Here is a 21,830-nt window from a genome sequence, read left to right as displayed (position 1 = left end):
CTGGTACAATGTTTTCTATTAAAAAAATGTGTACGCTTTGGAAACTAACATGCAAAATTCAACCTTATAGGATTGATGACTTCAAGGAACTGTACAACACTCATGAGTTTGTATTGAAAGGTCAGCATACATGTTGGGAATAATGCTATATATGTTCCAATTAATATTAGAAATTATGTTATATTGTTCTCTTAACACTCCATGCCTAGGTAAACCGAAATAGGCAAGCATAATGTATTGACATTCATTTATAAAAGTCTAACATATCTTTGATAAGATAAGATAAGATTTATTTTATTAAAGTGTCAACATCCATTACAATATCAATATATATATACACACATCATCATTTGATCATATAAATCATTGACATCAGAAACCATTTTATATTCTAACTGGTCAATCAAACAAAGCAAAATGTTTCAAACTTTTCAAAATTATGATTGGAAGACTACACACAATTCCTTATTTCTGGCTGATCATCAGACAAAGGACTTGACTAAATATGTATCTAAATGGAAGCAGGTAGGTCCTTTATCTAAACAGAAGTTTGTTTCAGGAAGTATCAATACAAATAATGGGTATAGACCTGAATCGCTGCATAAAATTGATTTTGGTATAAAAACTAGATGTGGTATGAACACCAGTGAGACAACTCTCCACAAGAGACCAAATAACACTGAAATTACTATTGGTCACTGTACAGCCTTCAACAATGAGTAATAATCATACCTCAGTCAGCTACAAATGGCTCGAACTGGTTAATTTCCCAGCTTTTTACATATGGGATGCATGTAAAAACAAGACATGAGAAGATATCCTGGATTCTGATAACATATCATACCTATTGAAAACAGTGGAATTTTTCAGGCATCATAACTTTCTGTTTGAACCAAATTGTAGTCCACAAAAAATCAGGTTTAACTTTGATTCAAGTACTGCTTTGTTTTTTAACACTACTAGAATATGTGGCTTTAACAAGACGGTCAGGAGGAAGACAAAGTTTTGAACTGCCAATAATGAAACTTCCATTCATTGTCTGATATTCCTAATGACAATAACCAAAGTATTCAAACTGAAATAATGTCTCGCCTACTTTACTGATCATGCTAGAAAAATTTGAAATCCTATTGAAGGTCTGCATTAGTATCATATGAACCTAAGGCTCCATGTAAATGAGGCTAAGATCAGCCGCCTGCCAGACAGGCATGTTTACCTTATAATCCTGCCATACACCAAAAATTGTTTACCTATTGCTCACAAGTGCATTATCTGAGAAACAATCCAGCCAATGAATCAATAAAATCAGGATCAGATGAATCTCCGCTAAATAGTCGTGTACACCATAGGCTGACAAAAATTGACCTATTCCTTTATAGAATCTGAGGTATGGACTTCACCACAGAAACTTAACCTCAAACACTAATACATCAAATTATGTTTTAATTGGGTGTACCCTCTTCAACAGACTTGAAGACCTTGCAAGGATACCATATACCAACTATACACTGTAGTTCTATTACTCATCATAAGTGAGAAATTCATGCTTTGTTCAAACTTTAAACTTGTTCCATTGAACCATGTAGAGTATGTAGATAGTGCAAAACAAGTGAAATTGTGAGCTTCTGCTCAGTGATGATACCCTTGCCCAAATATTTCCGTGAATATTAAGTTGTTGAGTAGTGAAACTGAAAATGCATCACACAGTAAAGCTGCCTTATATAAAACCCTGAAACCAAATTTCAAAGTTCCTTGTATTGTAGTACCTGAGAAAATGTGACTCAAATTTTCAACTTTGCTTTCATGTGTAAAATGATACAGGTGTTTGGTAAACAGGAAGTTGTTGAATGATGAATCTGATAATGCATCACACAGTACAACTAACTTATACAAGAGTGCACACACTGAAATGTCTCGCCTTCTTTACTAATCATTGAATTTATGTTGATAGTCCTAAGTATAAAGTTTTATTACAACTGTCACATAAATGTTACATTAACCTAGATAACTAAACAAAGACCAATGAACCATGAAAATGGGGTCAAGGTCAGATGAACCATGCCAGGCTGACATGTACAGCTAACAATGCTGCCATAAAACAACTTAAGTTGACCTAATACTTATAGTTTAATAAAAATAGACCAAAACACAAACACTGAGCAATGAGGTCAAGGTCAAACAAAACCTGCACAACTTATATATAGATCATAAAATAATTGAGAAATAATTCCTTCGTGTCATGCTCTATGCTCATTTTAACATGAGTAGGCATTATATTTGTCGATATTTTACACTGAGCGTTAGCGAGGTGTAAAATGTGGTCAAATATAATGCCTACCCATGTTAAAATGAGCATAGAGCATGACACGAAGGAATTATTTCGATTCTAATAGGACAAATACAGTATTTTTATAGGTCGAAGCGTACGAAACATACCATAAAAATGTTTGGCTTTTCCCGTGGTCACCCTGAGGAGTTTGTGCATTACATTTCATATTTGATAAGTTTAAAAACTACGAGCAGGGTAAATATATGTTGTTTTATAAAAATATATAATAAAAGTATATGCTAGCTGCTTAAATGTATAGATTTAAAAGGATAACGATGGAAATAACGTTAATATACACAGTAAGTTCGTGCGCATGTGTCAAACATATTTTTTATGCTCATTAGAACACGGCTTTGTTTACAAAGCGTTATAAGGACGTCATATTAGAATTCCATACACTTAATAGAGTTGACCTATGGCATATAGTATTTGATAAAAAGACCAAAACTGAAAAAATTAACTTTGACCACTGAACCATGAAAATGAGATCAATGTCAGATGACATCTGTCCGCTAGACATGTTCACCTTACAATCATTCCATACAACAAATATAGTAGACCTATTGCTTAAAGTATGAGAAAAACAGACCAAAACACAAAAAATTAACTATAACCACTGAACCATGAAAATGAGGTCAAGGCCAGATGACACCTGCCAGTTGGACATGTACACCTTCCAGTCCTTCCATACACAGGATATACTAGCCCTATTGCTTAAAGTATCTGAGATATGGACTTGACCACCAAAAATTAACCTTATTCACTGAGCCATGAAATGAGGTCGAGGTCAAGTGAAAACTGTCTGACAGGCATGAGGATCTTGCAAGGTATGCACATACCAAATATAGTAATCCTATTACTTATAATAAGAGAGAATTCAACATTACAAAAAATCTTAACTTTTTTTCAAGTGGTCACTGAACCATGAGAATGAGGTCAAGGACATTGGACATGTGACTGACGGAAATTTCTTAACATGAGGTATCTATATACAAAGTATAAAGCATCCTAGTCTTCCACCTTCTTAAATATAAAGCTTTTAAGAAGTGAGCTAACACCGCTGCCGTAGCCGGATCACTATCCCTATGTCGACCTTTCTGCAACAAAAGTTGCAGACTCGACAATAAACCATGAAACCAAATTTTAGAAATCCTTGTATTGTAATTCCTGAGAAAAATGTGACAAAAATTTCAACATGGTTATCATGTGTGAAATGAAAACAAGTGTTCGATTAACGGGAAGTTGTTGAGTGATGAATCTGAAACACATCACATGGTATACTAGTAGCTGACTTATATAAACCCTGAAACCAAATTTCAGAAATCCTTGTATTGTAGTTCCTGAGAAAAATGTAATGAAAATATTCATTGGACAGACAGAGGGAAAACAGTAGGTAAAGTGGGGTATAATTAGGCCACCAAATGAATAAATCCTAATCTTCATTCTTATACCCAACTTGACTAAATTAGACTCACTCATTGAAGGGCACAAACAAGCAAATTTGTATGCTTCTATAGCTTACACATGTAGTACTTTTGATGTAAACTTGAATGGAAGTAAATTAGACTTGAAAAGAAGGTAAAACGTTCTACAAGATAGAGGGAACTGCCTGTATCCTTGCACAAATAAAGTTCATCAAGCATGATCTTCATTGTGCAGAAATAAATTATTGTTCTGAAAAGGTACATAGTTCCTTAATGCTGATTATCAATTGCACGATTTTAATTTGCAGAATAACTGGTGCAATATATCATCACATTTTTGACTCTAAAAAAGAAAGTGGCAATGCCCTTAAAAACTAGTTATTTTCTCTTAAACCCAAGTTTTGAAGGAAATGCAACATACTCAAAAGTCGTCTCTCTTTTTCATATTTTGTTTTTTCTCGGCCTTTAATAGCTTACAATTTTTTTGGTTTTGTTCATCGTAAAAAGCCATACTGTGACCTATAGTTGTTTCCATCCTTGCATTTTAGTCTTCGGCATTGGAAGTCTTTGGTAGATGGTTGTCTCATAGGAAACCTTACCACATCTCATTATTATTATATGACTGGATGCTGGGAGTCTAGTCCAAAAGGAATAGATATGATTATTTTCAACAATGTTACCATAAATATTTACCAAATGTTTCAAAAGACTAACTATTACTGTTACTTCTTCAAGACACTGTTTTTTATTAATAGTTTATTGTAGTTATAGAAATATATAATCTTATTGTATATATCATTGTAATAAAAATCAACATTGACTAGAATTACAATTATTTGATTGGAATATTCATACAATATTTAAAACACAACCTTTTAATCATTCAACAGTCACAATTAAATACCTTGCACTAAAAATCACAGTTAAGGGCATTATTTGTCACTTCAAAATTCTGAAGCTGTTGAATTTTAAAACTATTATGAATATTAAGAAACCACAAATATGAACTATTCAAATTATTATCAATTAAAATTGTTAAATTGTTTCTTTAAGACGAAAACTTGTCAGTTGCAACCGTTAAGTGCATTTTTTTGTCATAGAAGATTCTGCCTGCACTTGATATTTACCTAGATACATTTGAGAAAAAAAAGAATAAAATCTCTGACATTTCAGAAAAAGAGAATAAAATCTCTGACATTTCATAAAAATGGTGATTCTGTCACCTCATCGTTCACTTATTGTGACATCACAAGACGCATGACTAAGGGAGACAAGTGGTTACTTTTTAATAAAAGTGAATGTCATGCTTTAAACTAGTAAGTTATTTCCCTTTTCTCTTTTTGGCATTCAAGCTTTTTTCAATTAATTGATTGGAAATTGCTTTATGATATTGTTTTTTTTGGTTTTTTTAGGAGAGGTGAATTCGAAAGGTACCAAAGGGAATTTCATGGTTTTGGTAACTAATTACAACAGTATGGTATATGCTTATACAGGCACCCTTATGATAAAACTGCATTTAAAACCCAAACTGCTTACAAGTTTGATAAATAATGCCCTTATTGCACCTTCTTACAGTTACATTCATGGGAAATTTTATTCAATCATATGCAAATTTATCAATCATATGTAAATTTATTTAATCTTGGATAAATAATCCTGATTATTTTGTTAAAACTGAAATCATGAAGAATTTAACTACATTCTTGAAACATCTTTGATTGGATTTTGAATCAAATATGTTATCTTTTTCAAAAACTCAACACAACCATCTAATGCAACAGTATTGTTTGTACAACTTGCAAACTTTATGCCTTTGCTAGCGTATCTAAGATTTGAATATGCCACTATTTCAAATATATATATACATTGAAAATGTAAATATTGTTAAAAAATTTAAATGAACCCTACATCAACAAATGCTAAAATCAAAGCCGTCAAAAGACAGACATAAAAAATACTGATTTATCAAAAATAAGTTTTGATATGTTAAGTAATAAGGCCAGATTCACATAACAAATCATTGTAAATGCTGCACTGCTTATCTAATCTTCTGTCTTCAGGGCTTTCTTCTATTAGCTCCCAGTAATAAATCCTAACTCCTCCAGCAATCCTCGGGGCTCTTCAGACTCCTGTAAAAACACATATACATGTATACTATAATATAAGTTAATTCAATGTATGAAAAGGCAATGTAATAGATCATCATATCAACAAGAACGATGAAAAATAGTGTGGAAAACTGATTTGCCTGATAGATTGATAGACAGACAGACAAAGGGAGTCCCTTTGACTTCATCGGTAGGGGACTAAAATCACATACTGTGCTGAGTTTATTCAAAATTTAAATTTTCTGAGTCAGCTGCCGATCTGAATATTTTTTTATGTTATTTGATGTTGAATTGAACGTCGATATGAACAACACCCTTCATGTAAACATTAATTTCTTATTTTTATGTGCTCAATATTTCCTACTCACAAATACATGAAATACCTAATATAAAAAAGAAGATGTGGTATGACTGCCAATGAGACAACTCTCCACAAGAGACCAAAATGACAAAGGTATTAACAACTAAAAGTCACTGTACAGACTTTTAACAATGAGCAAAGCCCATACTGTATAGTCAGCTATAAAAGAGGGACCAAAGATATCAAAGGAACAGTCAAACTCATAAATCTAAAACAAACTGACAATGCCATGGCTTAAAATGAAAAAGACAAAGACAAACAATAGTACACATGACACAACATAGAAAACCAAAGAATAAACAACACGAATCTCAGGAACTCGGGAAGGGTAAGCAGATCCTGCTCCACATGTGGCACCCGTTGTGTTGCTTATGTGATATCAAATCCGGTAAATAGTCTAAATTCGGAAGGTCACATTCATGAAAGGGAAAAGGATTGTAGTTATGACGTAAGGAATATATCTGATATCATTTGTGAAACGGATCATTATATCTGTCAGTAAGTTGAAAATATACACATTTTGTTATTTTTTGTCGAATCAAGTTTATGCTTATCTTTTGACTGCCAGATATAGGAAAATATTCATTAAATTTTAAATGCATCATTCTTTATACTTTGTTTTTATGTATCAATTATATTTATAGAAAAACAAGAATGTGTCCATAATACCCACTCACACTATAATTTTCCATGTTCAGTGGACCGTGAAATTGGAGTCAAAACTATAATTTGGCATTAAAATTAGAAAGATCATATCATGGGGAACATGTGTAATAAGTTTCAAGTTGATTGGACTTCAACTTCATCAAATACTACCTTGACCAAAACTTTAACCTGAAGCGGGATGAACAAACGGACAGAAAAACGGAGGCAGAGACCAGAAAACATAATGCCCCTCTACTTTCGTAGGTCATAATAATCTAGTTTTAAAGTACTTCAAATTTTAAGCCAAAGGGGCACTATGTGCACCTCCTATATTTGCAAAACGGAGGTAGCAGATCCCCTATACAAAGTTAACCTTATATAACTCTTAATATCTTATACTGTGACTTAGATAGTTAGGGGCATTATGCTTTCTGGAGTGTGTATCTGTTTATCTGACCATACATTAGTCTCATTCCGTAACAGAATAAAGATTTGGTCCATAGATTTGTTGTCACATTCACTTGAAACTAAGCAACCATATTTTAATATATTTTATATGAATTTACTTTGATGCTAAATAAGGTTTTTGATCATGATTTCACGGTTTACAGATCTGTTTAAAAATAAGTTTTAAGGTAGTTAGTTTAGTTTAGTTTAAACATATTTATTTAGAGTGGATTAGGAAACAAGTTTTGCAACTTATATTAATCCCTTTCCACTTTGCAGGTGCGAGTGCTGCCTTGTAGCGGCATTAGCCTACTCTTTTTCGAAATCTACAAGGGTGTCTTTAACGTGCAAGATATGGCTCTCTCTTAACACAGGTCAGCCATTTATCGTCCCCTTCCGACGGACTATCATCGTTTCCTTAAGACCATACTCGCAAATGGTGTCAAGAGAGAGCAGAAAATTGAGTTCCTGAAATTTTCATCCCAACAGGAATTGAACCAGGAACCTTTGTGTTAGCAGTCCAAGTTAAACATGGATGTTGTGGTCATTTCCACATGAAACTTAGTCTGCATGTTCATTGCCATATGAACCTTTTAAAATGATGCCTAATTAGGCATTGTACCCAGATTTTGCAGTTCAATGAACATGAAAATGTGATGGTGTAAGCATGCCATGCTATCCTAGACATAATTATTATTTATGATGCTTTTGGTTATGTAGTTTACTAGATATGCATCCCCAGTTTGCTTTCAAAGGATGTTTTATCTCAAAATTTCACTCTTGTTTATTTATTTTGTACAAGTGACTTATGAACTATGAATGCTTATAAACTCATGCTGTGGATTCATTTAATTTAGAAGTTCACATTTTTTTAGATTTTATTTTGCATGGTATTGAAAAAGTTTGTATACATCCCTATACTAGACACTTATAACTCTATTTGGTGAACCAACCATGTTGTATTTACTTTCGTAAGTCTCCTGAAGTGGATATCATAGTATGCATGGTTGTCAGTCAATAACTTTAAATACCTATATATGACAACAACACTTAAAGAGTCTGAGATTTTAATTATTGTTTGATTTTTGTACCATATAATAAAATAACAACTAATAGTGCAATAAAATTTGTAATGAAAAAACAAATGTTTCAATTTTTGCTGATTTTTTTTGTACCCTCAAGGATCCTTAAACTTGGTCGACTTGTTTCCCCTGCCAGGGCAATTAACCTACATTATGTAAGTACTGACATTAAATTTTGATGCACAATGTGTGAGAGATACACTGAAATGTGAAAGTAGAGAGTTATTAATAGATCAGATAAAATTATTTGTTAACAAGATTGTGTCCATAGTACAAAGTCCACACTATCATTTTCTATGTTCAGTGGACCATGGAAATGGGGTAAAATGTCTAAATTGGCATTAATATTAGAAAGATGATATCATAGGGAACATGTGTTTTGAGCTTCAACCTGATTGAACTTCAACTTCATCAAAAACAACCTTAACCTGAAGACTTCCCACTTCAGGTTAAAAAACTTCAGGTTGTGGGACTGGGGGGCACGCAAATGAAGGAATGCTTACCAGAAAACGTATTGTCCATAAATGTCACATAAAAAGTAAATTTGTTCTAAAGGCTTAGGAATTTTGTCCATTAGATACCAAGCCTTTATAACAAGGGCATAATCATTGAATAAAAGAACTCAAATTGACTTTAAATAAACTTTATTTTTCTATGTTATGTTCAGATGACAGGAGCTTTGTATTCTGATCTGCATTGACAAGGATTGATGCCTAAAGTCTTGGTTCTATCCTGCTGCCTCAACTTATATAAGCTGACAGCCACAAAACAGACAAGAGTGATGAATAAGACGTTAAATACCAACAATCAATCAATATTAACCTTACTATATTTGCTAGATATACACTTCATAATACATTTTACTTGGTATTGAAAAGTAACACTTGTTACTGTATAACTATTCAAATCATGGGTCAGGTACCAAAGGATGACCAGAAAAACTGTTTGTCCAGTGTGTAGCCAAATTTGCAGGCTATCTGTTGTGTATCTTCACCTTATAATATTAAAACTTTGGAAACACACACACTCAGCTTGAAACTATACAACTTTTACAAACACTATGGCCCTTATTTTATATTTATACTTCTGCAATCTGCATGCGTCTTTTGATATTCCTTCAAAAACAGTGATTAGGACAATTTATCTGTTATTTTTCAAATCCAAGATAGCTGACACATCCTCAAAATTGATTTCATGCTGAACATGGAACATTCTAGTATTTTTATATTCCAAAAAAGCATGCTTGTACTGAAGTTTTAATTCTTTATATTAACAGAAAAATCAATTATCTAATACATTTGTATTACTATCTAAATATGATTCTTATGATAATACTGTGCAAAGCATGCATGATTTCTAGTAATCAAAGCAAAACAAGTTATCCTAGATTAAACTACAAGGTGCTAAAAAGCAGCAAAAACAGGTGTTTCAATATGTCAAGTAAAGAGTCATGGATAAAACCACCTAGTTCAGAACTTGAGCACAAGTTACACAACCCAGATCTGCAGGCATATATCAAATTGTAAAATAGTATTTTAATTGAAAAAGTGCATGCCTTGATTAAAAATTCTATTTGCAAAGACTGGATTTCTCTTTTTGTCTCCATTAATAGCCTGCTAGTATTTCTTAAACTGCCCTTATTATAGAATATGGCATTGTTTTCCAGAGCAGGTACACTAATTTGTATTTTTTTAACATGTTGGAAAAAGACAGTCTTTGAACTGATCAGTCTTTCTATTTCCTGTTCATAAGATACAGATTCACAAAAAAAAAAAATTGTAAGAGCATGTTTGGTTACACAAATTGAAGGATCAAGAACCATCCAAAATCTAGTTCATTAGCATATATATATATATATATGAGAAATCTTAAATGTTCAATAATAAAAAAAAAAAACTAACCCAGGTGCATTCAGACAAATCCCTTATCCTAACATGTCAACATACCAAATAATGTGAAAATACATCCATGCTTTTCCAATTATTATTTCAAATCGGGAGTGTTTTGGTTACTGAAGCTGATTCATAATTCATCCACACCTACAATTAATGCATAGACTGATATTACCATGCCTACCCTAGTAGCAAATTAATCTTAAATTGTATTTATTTCTAAGATTTATGCAAGACTTGTTATTCAGAAGATTTTTTAGTATAAAACTAAAAAAATAAATCCTATGTTTTTATGAGTTGTTTGCAATACCCAATAAACATGAATCTATTGATTAAATATGTTTGGAGAAAAATATATCTGAAAGATTTTGCCTTTTCAGATATACTAATATCTAGTTAAAAAAAAAATCATAGCAATTTTTTTTCCAAAATTTTTGACATATCTTTTTTTTTTACTTCATAAACTAAACCAGAAAAAAAACACCCCTAAAAAGTAGTACCAGTAATAGAAAAATTTGAAAGTTACTCAAAATAAATATGAAATTCAAAACTTTTTCTACCAAAACGAGTCTTTGCATAATCTTGAGAAATAAATACACTTTGTGTATTAGATGAGTCACCAAACCTGTCGTATCATTGCTTTTCTGTGCATGTGTATTACACTAGTAGACATGTTAATAAAGTGCATTAGTGTGAATAAAAGTGTCAGATGCAAGTGTGCAGTTGTCATCATGGAGATTTTAATTTTAATTTGCTTTTTTTTATTTCAAGAAAATAAACAATGTTAGCATCATTTGCTTAAATGGCCTTCTGTGGATACATTATTTTCAGGGGAACCATTTTTGTGGATTAAAGGAAAATTGTATATTTGTAAATACTTGATTTCATATTTCTTGAACTCTTTTTTCACCAATCAACCAAAATTAGTAACTCATAAAAATAATGAATCCACAGTATATCATGCATGTCGAGGACAAAATAAACACAGAATTCATTTTATGCTGATTTTGTATTTTATTATGAGATTCAAATGAACAAAGCACTTATGTGTATATATAATATCTATGAAAAAAAGAAGGAATGTAGTAAAACACTATCTATAGTATCATGGATTTCTTATGAATACTTTGTAATCAACTTTATGTGCCTTCCCTTTCTAATTTGTTCGCAAGAAAGTCATATCAAAAACTTATTACCTATTGAAAAAAAATTTGCACATAGAAATAAGGCAATAACCTCTCAGTCTTTTCATAATAATTAACATGAATTCAATGTAAAATGATTCCTAAACAGACATATAAATATTGAGGTGAATAATAAATAAAATTTCCCTTAGGTTTATGAATTCTCTACAAATAAACAGTATGAATTGTCATGGGAATTAGAAGAAAGTTTTAAAGTGTAAAAAGTCGTGAAATGATATAAGCAAAACAAAAAAGCAAGTTTTGGCAAGTATGCTTTGCAAGTTAATGATAATAAAAAAAATTATATCAAAATTGATTAGATTTTATGATCAAACCAGTGAAGAAGTCAAAAAGAAAGCAAGTTCTACACTGAAAATTGAGGATAAACTTGCTTTTACAGTATGGCCTTACTAATCTCAAATTTATTTCTTGATATTTTAAAAAGAGAAACACTTGTTTTTGTCCAAAAAACATTCTTACAACATTAAAATATGAAAACTTCAATTAGAAACAGCAAAATATTTCCAATTATCCTATTACAAAGAAAAAATATGCATTCATTACATTGTATATGACAAAGTAAAAATCTCTGTTGATTTAAATGTCTCTTGGTCCCCTTTTTTGACCCAAAAAACTAAATTATAACATTGTTGATCCCTCTTTTCAGTAAGATAGCACAACATTCATCACTTACATTCTTGAGTACAAAAATATCAGTTAAGCTTCATAACCAATGACGGGCCTAAATCAATGTATCCATTCTGGAGTAAAAATAAAAATAAAAAAACACTAAATCAATGCATTTACATCCAAAGAAAAGAATTCTAGTAAATAAACTTTCAACAAATAAATTTTAGAGTCAGAATATCAGGTATGCAAATTAAAGTCGAAAAATTTCCAATTATGTCAATGAAAATATTTCATGAAGGATAATTACTGTCAATGTACACTATGTTTTCCTAAAATTCATTATTCAGTAAACAAAGCACATTTAATAAACATCATTGCACACATTACATAAGAGTATATAAATGTTAATATTGTCAATTGAATGTTATGGTAAAAGGTTGTTGCCATGGAAATGCAGGATTTGAAAGGGAAGGACATCACCAACTCTACACATGCAGTCCATCAACCTAGACCATGGTCTTCAAAAAATCCTTGTGGAGTCTCCTCCTATCAATGAAAAAAGGAGGAAATGTTAATTTTCAAATTTAAAAGTAAAAAGTGACAACATTAATTTACAACATCTAAAGTTACTAAAATAAGCTGTTGCAATTTTTTTTCTTTCTTAAACATGAAATTTCTCTTTGAAAATGCTATAAAATAGTAGAACTATTTACCGTACTATCATTTACAATAATTTGGATATTCTTAATTGAATAATTCATACTAATCAAGACATCTTGCAACAGCTTAATTCATAACTTGTCTATTATCAAAAATTAAAATAATAAAAATGGATGAATATTTTTTTTATATTTCCGTTATTTTCTTTCCTCCTCTTTTCTATTTCTGCTGACAAAAAATGTTAATCACACATGTTAGATATTGAATTCAACTTTTTTACAAAGTGATTTCAAAATTGTCAGATGTCCATCCCTCCCAATAGCAAATTTTTGTCAGCCTATGTTTATTAAAAATCTGTTTAAAGCCTAAAAAAAAATGTTCAAAAACTGAAGTGTGACCATGAAAGACTAATATCACTCATCATATCACAAGTTCAGGGCACAGGTTGCTGAAATATTTCATCGAGTATACATTCCCATATGAAAAACACTGTAAATCTTATGTACTATTTCTAAAATATATGTTTATGGCAATCATGATCACACTCAAAAATTGTGTATTGAAAGAGTTTGAGATTTTTATTTACGGTTTGGTATCAAAAGTATGTTTTACCTATAGCAAGTAATTGATTAATTATATGACTTTCTTGATCAAACTCAAATTCTGTTTCATAATCTTATAAACTGATAGTAAAAATTACAAAAAAAAATCAGCATTCATGATTTTTTCAAGTGCTTTACTCATGCATTAAAAATTTAAAAAAAAAGTACAAACAAAAATGATTCTGTGTGTATAAAGTCAGGGACTAAAGTAAAAGGAGGGAAACATGCTTTCTGTGATTTAAAAAATACTGAGGTTTTTTATCTGTTTATTTCACAATTTTTTAATGCATTTTACTCTGTATTCATTATTTATTGTGGGTAACATATTTTTGTGGATTTCTTGGCTAAAGTTAAAACACAAATTCAAAAGTTCAAAAAAATAAATAATTTTCTATAGCCTTGAAAATTGATGCCACAAATATCAATGAATACACAGTAGAATTCAATCAATTCATGGTTAAATACATTTGACAATAATTGTTAGTGTGTACCAGGGACTCTGTAATAAGCAACATCATGTAAACATTTATACAAAAGAAAATATTTACAAGTGCTTTTTTTTTTATAAGTTTTGATTTTTAATTTACAAGTCACTTTCACATTATTTTGGGAGTCCACATAAAGAATGGTTTGAAAATATACAATGTGAATCTTTTTCTAAAAATCAATTTATCTAGCTTGAAAAAATATATTTTGATAAAACTTAACTTTCTGTGAAAATAAATGAAGTCTAAAAGTTAGCAAATTTTCAAACATAAATAGCAGTTTACATACACAAGCAACAATAAAAAGAAAGCAATCCTTGTAGATGCTCAAAATCTATCTTTGAAATATACTAAACTCTTTATTTGTTTGCTTTCATTGAAAATTAATGTTTGAAATATCAAATAAATGTTTTTAACAGAATAATTTATGAAATCAAATTGGGACTTTCAAGTTTGTTTAAAACCAAGACCCTTCTCTTACATGTCTTAGTAACCTTTTCCCTAGTGCCTTCCCTAGATATTTGAACAATGGTTAATAAACAAAATGTATTGCTGTGAAACATACATGCAATTATCAAATTGCTACAGAATATATATAAAGGGCACTGAAAATAACTTTCTTTTGTATAAATAGTTGACATGGGATAAAACATTCATCATAATGCTGGCATCTTGCAAACAGTAGCAATGCAGACTAAGAACGCCAATGTTAAGCTGTATGCTAAGGCATTCTAGGAAGATGATAACAATCTGAAATTATGCATGTTAAAACCAAACTACTGAAACAACCTCTAATATAACTATTGTAATTTGTTAATCCATTCTCTGCTATAATCTTTTCAATGTCAGTTTATATCTAAACCTACATCTTACATACTATGTATAATTATTATTTCATATTTTTAACTAGATGGTGGCAACTGTGATCTTGGTATATGCAAGATTATTCCATTTTCTGCTTAACTTTATTTCATCTACATACACAAGTTTACTTTTAAACCATCTATTTGAAATAAACAAGGAACAGGATATAACATTTAACTTATCCTTGATAAGAAGACATAAGAATACAACAGATAAGATCCTTTTTTTTAATAAAAAATGTGCAAAAATAATAAAATCATGAACAACAACAACATTCATTTTCAGGGATGAAGAGAGATCAAAAGCCAGAAAATCTCCTTAAGAGCTTTAGGAACAGACAGAAAATACACAGTCCACAAAACCAGATCACCATTCTCAATACAACATGCAAGGTTTATCTTCATGATCAAAATTCTGTGGAAGTACTACGCATTAATTATCCAATAGTATGACATTAGTACATACTCTTAACATGTATGACCCTAAGTAACCCATGGGAATTATGACAGACTGTTTAAAGTTTGGAAACTGTTTTGGAATTTTTGAATGACCATGATATTTTTTTTATGAAACAATGTTTATCACTATCATTAATGTTATCCACATAGATTTTTAATCAACTGTTCCCACTTATATTGACCTTTGATCCACAATACTCATAGGATTTCTTCCTTTCCCCTACTCAGTGAATTAAAGTTGTAGCAATGTCATGAAAGGGTATATACATTTTTAAGCATTCAAGAGCCATGTCAACTCTACCTTTGGTAAAACTGTACAGGGATATAAAGTACCCACTCTTAACCATCTGCCCAACTTCACCATTCTATAAGCCGGTTATGGACTTCTCCCAACTATTTCAAAGAAAGTATTATTCGATCTAAATTGGGGTTTGATCTTTTCAATTGGATCCTATTTAGAGCTTAAAATTCTTGCTCCAAAATAATAAATATCTGCTGGTCACTATTTTCTAAGTCAAATGTAAGTAGTTCATTTGTATATACTTTACATTGATCAATGTTTTTGGTGTACAAAATGTACAGAATTCTGATCATGACAGTAATAAATAGAAATGTCTACCAGATCATCATCTTCCTAGAATAGCCTTAGACCAGTCCATATTCTCTGAGAGCTTCATCAAAAGCTTCCTCCTTCAAATAAAGTATTAAAGCAAAACGCATAAACAATAGTAAAATAAAACAAAGCAAACTTTCATCTGAATCCTTAATTTTCACTGAAATGCAAGTACTGCTAAGTGAATGGTGTCTTACTTTTCAAATCACTGAACTTTATTATTTCACTTCACCATAGTTGTAACGTCAGGTACTGTGTTATTTTTAAAACCTCTAAAAACAAGATGTATAAAATATAAAACTAAACAAACCACACTTTAACCCATGATCACAAACCAAACCAGTTGAAACCACACATTCAACCTCCTGAAAACCTGTAACATGCATGATCTTTTACCCTATACCTTACCTCTTGCAAGAGATCTTGAGCTGCAATAGCTTTCAAAACATTCTTCTTACTGGTTTCTTGAACCTCTCCACCCAATAATAACTCATCTAACATGAAGTAGGCTTTCTCAAAATTAAATATTATGTCTAATTCACATACCTAAAATTAGAAATAACAAAATCATTTTTTTTACAACTCTTGTAAGTAATGATACCTGTTTATGACTGATAAATTCTAAAATCTACTCTGATAAAATAGATTATCGAACTCTGACTTCTCTTGAACTGAATTTTAATGTGTGTATAATATTGTTATGCGTTTACTTTTCTACATTGGCTAGAGGTATAGGGGGAGGGTTGAGATCTCACAAACATGTTTAACCCCACAGCAATTTTGCGTCTCTACAAAGTCAGGAGCCTCTGGTCTTTGTTAGTCTTGTATTATTTTTGATTTTAGTTTCTTGTGTATAATTCAGAGTTTAGTATGAAGTCCTTATTCACTGTACAATGTACTAGTATGCATATTTTTTAAGGGGCCAGCTGAAGGACACCTACAGGTGCTGCAGTTTCTCGCTATATTGAAGACCCATTTCCTTTCTCAATTTAGATATTTCTGGTGAATATCTTTAACATTTTGTCATTTTACAAATTACCACAGTATTAATTCAATACATCATTGAACAGCCCTATTTTGGGATACATATTTAAAGAGACAGTCAGTAAAATGATTTATAATTTTTAAATTATTCTTTATGATTTGCATAATTACGAGTCCTTAAGTGACTAAAGATTGTTTTCTAGTTTAATTTCATTATTTAGTTGATGTCTATTTGCAGTATACATAATAACCCACATATTATTCTTTTTAAAATGTATAATTAGTAAGACCTTTTTTCTGTAAGCATACTAATTCAGAATGTACATAGATCTATGCATCTTTGTTTTCTAAATGGTATAATTCAGCACATACAGAAGTCTTCTTTTTCTCAAAATAACCTATGGTCTCCCTTCCTCCTTTCAATCATTCTCAGTTCACTTATTTTTTTTAAAGACAACAGCATTTAAAGGGAAATAACTTACACTTCCAAAATATTTATCTAACAATTCTACATATCTGTGTATAATCTCCAAAGCTAACAGTTCATTGTCATCATTTTCTATTGCACAGCAAAAATATAAACTAGCATATCTGAAATATAAAAAATTATCTTGAAAACATGGCATTAGTGAACAGTGTAAGAATTAGTATGCATTTTTAGCAGATAATGGTATGTTGCAATATATATACATTGAATTCATAACAATAACACCTTGTAAATTTTGTTGGTTTAGCTACAATGTATTACATTGTATACAGTTATTAATTCAAAAATGAAATCCCATTGATGAGTTTGTAAATCTCAAAAAATGTAAAAATCAGAACTATTCAATTGTATTACTATAAGTAGAATAGAAGTGATCATGCGAAGCAGCTACAGAAATAATTTTATTGGTCTCAGCATGGAAGTATTATATTGTCAATATAATACTGCCATGGTCTCAGTTAGTAGCTTTTGTTGATTCAGTGATTGATTGTTGTTTGCTTAACAAGTTAACATCCAAAAATGTCCTACATACATGTATGCAATGAAGCTTTTGTAAAATATCTGTGATTCTTGCATTAATATTTTATTATACATGTACTCAAACAGAAATTGTCAAATCAAAATTTTGGTAAAGTGCTTGGTAAACTATAATGTACACATGATGACATTTGTTTGGCATAGCATGTATCAAAATGTTTCTACATGTGTATTATATATTTATCAATTATGACAAGATCTAACAGCACCTGACTGAATTCAAGATAGAATATCAAAGATTGTCTAAGATGATTATATTCATACCGAATAAAACAAGATGTGTCCATATCTGTGAAATATGAGCAGATATTTACGTATAAATGTGTACATGTTGAATATAAGATTGGTCTTCCCACTAACTGAATAGCCTTGAAAAAGTAAAACTATTTTGCTCTTTTGTCTTATAATAAAGAAAGCAATGCTGTTCATTTTTAGACTTGTGTGAATTCCCTCTATTCTAACATTTTGTAAACAATTTTTAGACGTGTGTGAATTCCCGGCCCTCTATTCTAACCTTTTGTAAACAATTTTTAGATCTTTCCATTCCAAGAAACTACACATTTTTGGTTTTCTGGAAAGCACCAATGCCACTAATTCTCTTGTGATTTTCTTTTTCAATTTATCTGGATGAGCTTCATACCATTTCTGTAGTCGCAATTTACCTTGACGACTAAACAAAAGCATAAATTGCATCTAAAAAATAATAAAAAATAGAAATATTTGTTTTGGTCATGTCCAGTAATGGCAGACAAATAAGTGAAAAAGGGGTAATAAAACATCTCATCAATCACTATTTGAAAATCTGTGTCACTTGATTTGAGACTATGTGTAGCGTAAACTATACACCTTATCGCTATTAAGTCCATTCCGGGAAAAACAGTCATTTATACAACTTCCTGTTTGGGTCACCAGCCGAAAAATGGAGGTCATCAGTAGTGAGCTGAGGGAGAAAAAACTTTAGAAAGTGATCATCAAGAAACTTTGATATATACTGAGCCAAAAAAGTTTAGCAACAAAAATGTGAAATTTTATTTTATTACAAAATCATAACAACATATAATTTTAATAATAAAAAAATGAAATAATGATATGTCAGAAGCAACATGAATGTTAATCACTCACATTCATTAGGATTTTCTTTGTATGGAGCGCGGGAGGGTCAAAATGCGTAAATGAGTATAGTGTTTCTCAAAATCAATTTCTCAGCCATGCCCTTAGTGCCCCAATGAAGCATTGGCAGACACAACAGCAGATTCCCTTAGTCAATGCACTACTTTTTTAGCCGGAAAAAACTTGTCACGTGTTGATTTAAAGCCAAGGAAGCGCTCCTCCCTTGACGATAGTTTTTTTTTGTCTACGAGATATCGACCCATCTTTTGCAGTTGTAATTTGTTGATATCTGTTTGTTAGTCTCTAAAATGTTGCCTTTTGCACATTAAATCGAGCCATGATGTCAACAACCCTCATTACAGCATCAACCATTTCAAGACCTTTCTGACTGTCATTTTCGGGGAGGTCTGGTTGACGCCCCATGCAATTTTTTCAAAGGTGTTTGTGTTTTTCTTACCAATGGTGTGTTTCTGAACGTTAGTGAAAAAGAAATTTTTAATATCGTTTTAAAAGTACAGGTAGAGAAGGTAAAACACCATTTACACGTGCAAAGCTGAAATGGCGCGAAATCAATCAGCAGGAAAAAAGTACGTCTGTTTTAAATTACAGGTAAAACTAAGGATAATATCCATGATGTTTAAATATTTTTTTCCAAAAACAACAAAAAATACTTTATAAAAAAAAGTGTTGCTAAACTTTTTTGGCTCAGTATAGTATGATCCACTTTTTTCGAAATTAAAATCAAAGTAAAAAAATATTTTGTTTGAAGTATTTACGGTAGTTTAAACAGGTCTCAATAAAAAGTATCATGCATGGTGAAATGTTTAAACAGGGTCCCAGATAGCTTCAACTGGATGAAAAAGTTGTGTAATTTTAGAACTTATCCGGAATGGAATAAATAGCAATTAGGTGTATTGACATAATGGTGGATAAATACCAATAATTACTGGACATCACAAAGAATCCCATAAAATTTTGATGTAAGAAGTAGAAATGTCTGACAATGTCTGAAGCCACAAACAATGAGTGATTGTTGTATGATGTAAGTACCAATGACAATGTATCCTACCGTAGTCTAAGATCGTTCATCTTGTCAGTTCGTTAGGTATTTGTGTTTGAACTTAACACACGGGGAAACTCCGCATTGATGTCACTACGGTACTTCTGGCGTAGAAAAACAGTGCAAAATACGTTTTTTCTGCACTTTTGAATAAAAAAACATTTCTAAAGGTAAGTTTTCAATGTTGTTCTCAATTATTGCCAAAAAATGCCAATTTTCTAATGCCCGTTTCAATCCCAACTTCCGAATATTTAAAAACATTCTAGAACTTCACAAAATCCCATTTCCGGCCTCCATTGCTTTGAGTACATTCCATTCAGCGTCATCAATCTTGTGGCAGGCAATATAGGTCAAGCAAAACGTATTTTTAGGAATTTAGAAATGACATGCTCCTTACCTCTTTCTCGATTTTCCCGCGAAAAAAGCTCAACCAAAATGAAAGGAAAACTATATGAAAAAACGATGCCCATGCCATAATTTTGAACAGGCATATAGAGTTAGTTAATAAGAAACCATTTACATTTATTTTTCATAGAATTTTCTTTTTATTCATTATAAAAAGATCGATATTCTGACCATCATGACTGTATGTAAATATTCATACAAAATTCCCTTGATGTCAAAAGGGATGGCAAAAAAAGAGTTTTCCTGTTGAATAAAACCCAGAACTATTGCAAACTATTTTGAAGCAATATCCCAGAAAGAAATAACGTAATTGCTGTAGACTGAAAAATCCCCTAATTGACAGTAGAGCAATTTGATTGGATATAACGAACTGACATCACGTGATTTTGACGCCATTGAAATTTTAATGTAAACAAACAAGGTCAGAAGGTTCCGTATGGGACATCATTGTACATTTAGTTACTGACAAACAATTACGAGTTATCAAGCTTGCCAATGCATGGTTATAAAAAATTAAAGCTAAGTCTACAGAAAAAAAAAAGAAAAAAATAGCCTTAGTATAACGACTTATCATTACACCTGGATATCCTGGTCTCATGGGTTTTCATACTCTTAAGAAATATTGTGACGTAACAATTGCAAAATCATGCATAATACGAAATCATACTGCTTACAACAACATATGATCTGACCATGCATGATATAGCCTACATGTAGCTCAAGTGTGGCAGATTCTCAAATACATGTACCAAAGGGAGGTAATTTCACAGAAGAGACAGGAAGACTTAGGAGATTCAATTCCATCCAGGAACTAGAACACATTTTTAAAAACTGAATGTTCTATGAAATTTAATGAACATTGTGTTGTATATATATTATGTAAATCGTTTTGTGGTGTAATTTTTTTTTCTGACAATAAATTATTTCTGTACAAGTGGTTGATTGGACTGAAATAAGTCTGTTTATAGCGTGTCCCTTGAAAGCAACGGTGTTAACATAATAAATACCATATTGAAAATATTTTCATAAATTCTGCACAATGCAGATATTCACAGCATTGCGAAGAAATTTTATAAGGCTTGTAAATGACTACGCCTGTCTAAAATAGTTGAAAACGTCATCTACACTTCCGGCATATTAAAAGGGTACAGCTAGTGACCCAAATGTATTTTTTTTGCTTTATATACAGCCATGCAACCGTATAAAGCATCAGGTAGAATTTTTCAAGCATGTTATTTATTTTAAATATCGTTAATTTGGCAAAAGGTACCGGTAAATGCTTTTATTTTAGTGAGGATGAAATTCTTCCGCCATAATGATTGCTGAGTAACAGAACACAATCGGTCTAGATTTTCAATCATGTCAGGCAGTTTTTAACCAATTTAACTCATAAAAATATTGATTTAAATGAGCAAATTTATGTGGTTGCAAGGGGCCTTGGTGGCCTTATTTTCTAAGAGGAC

The 21,830-nt window shown here is 31.2% G+C and overlaps 1 protein-coding gene across 6 annotated transcripts; it reads right to left on the bottom strand.

Moving 5' to 3' along the window:
* Nucleotides 1-5,175: 5,175 nt before the first annotated feature.
* LOC134711570 (AP-1 complex subunit sigma-2-like) lies at nucleotides 5,176-21,510 on the bottom strand. 6 transcript variants are annotated; one of them, XM_063572236.1, is made up of 6 exons: nucleotides 21,375-21,481; nucleotides 18,307-18,485; nucleotides 17,251-17,359; nucleotides 16,193-16,330; nucleotides 15,791-15,861; nucleotides 5,176-5,882 (listed from the first exon to the last, which is right to left on the bottom strand). In XM_063572236.1, the coding sequence occupies exons 1-5, from the start codon at nucleotides 21,375-21,377 to the stop codon at nucleotides 15,817-15,819; spliced, it is 474 nt and encodes a 157-aa protein (XP_063428306.1). In that variant the 5' UTR covers nucleotides 21,378-21,481; the 3' UTR covers nucleotides 5,176-5,882; nucleotides 15,791-15,816. The 6 variants fall into 6 exon arrangements, with proteins under 6 accessions (XP_063428306.1, XP_063428303.1, XP_063428302.1 ...); XM_063572233.1 differs by lacking the exon at nucleotides 15,791-15,861 and adding an exon at nucleotides 12,167-12,233; XM_063572232.1 differs by lacking the exon at nucleotides 15,791-15,861 and adding an exon at nucleotides 10,343-10,435.
* Between the last annotated feature and the right edge of the window lie 320 nt (nucleotides 21,511-21,830).

This window comes from Mytilus trossulus, chromosome 3, assembly GCF_036588685.1.
Source record: "Mytilus trossulus isolate FHL-02 chromosome 3, PNRI_Mtr1.1.1.hap1, whole genome shotgun sequence".
NCBI lineage: Eukaryota > Metazoa > Mollusca > Bivalvia > Mytilida > Mytilidae > Mytilus > Mytilus trossulus.
Note: the sequence above shows the minus strand (reverse complement) of the source record. Positions and strands in the feature narration are given on the sequence as shown.

Excerpts from the sequence above, each read along its gene's own strand:
- LOC134711570 (XM_063572231.1), bottom strand. Across the intron at positions 17,360-18,306 it reads CTAAAAATTGTTTACAAAAG|ATATGCTAGTTTATATTTTT; the intron begins GTTAGAATAGAG and ends TTTATATTTCAG. Across the intron at positions 16,331-17,250 it reads TAGATAAATATTTTGGAAGT|GTATGTGAATTAGACATAAT; the intron begins GTAAGTTATTTC and ends TTCTAATTTTAG.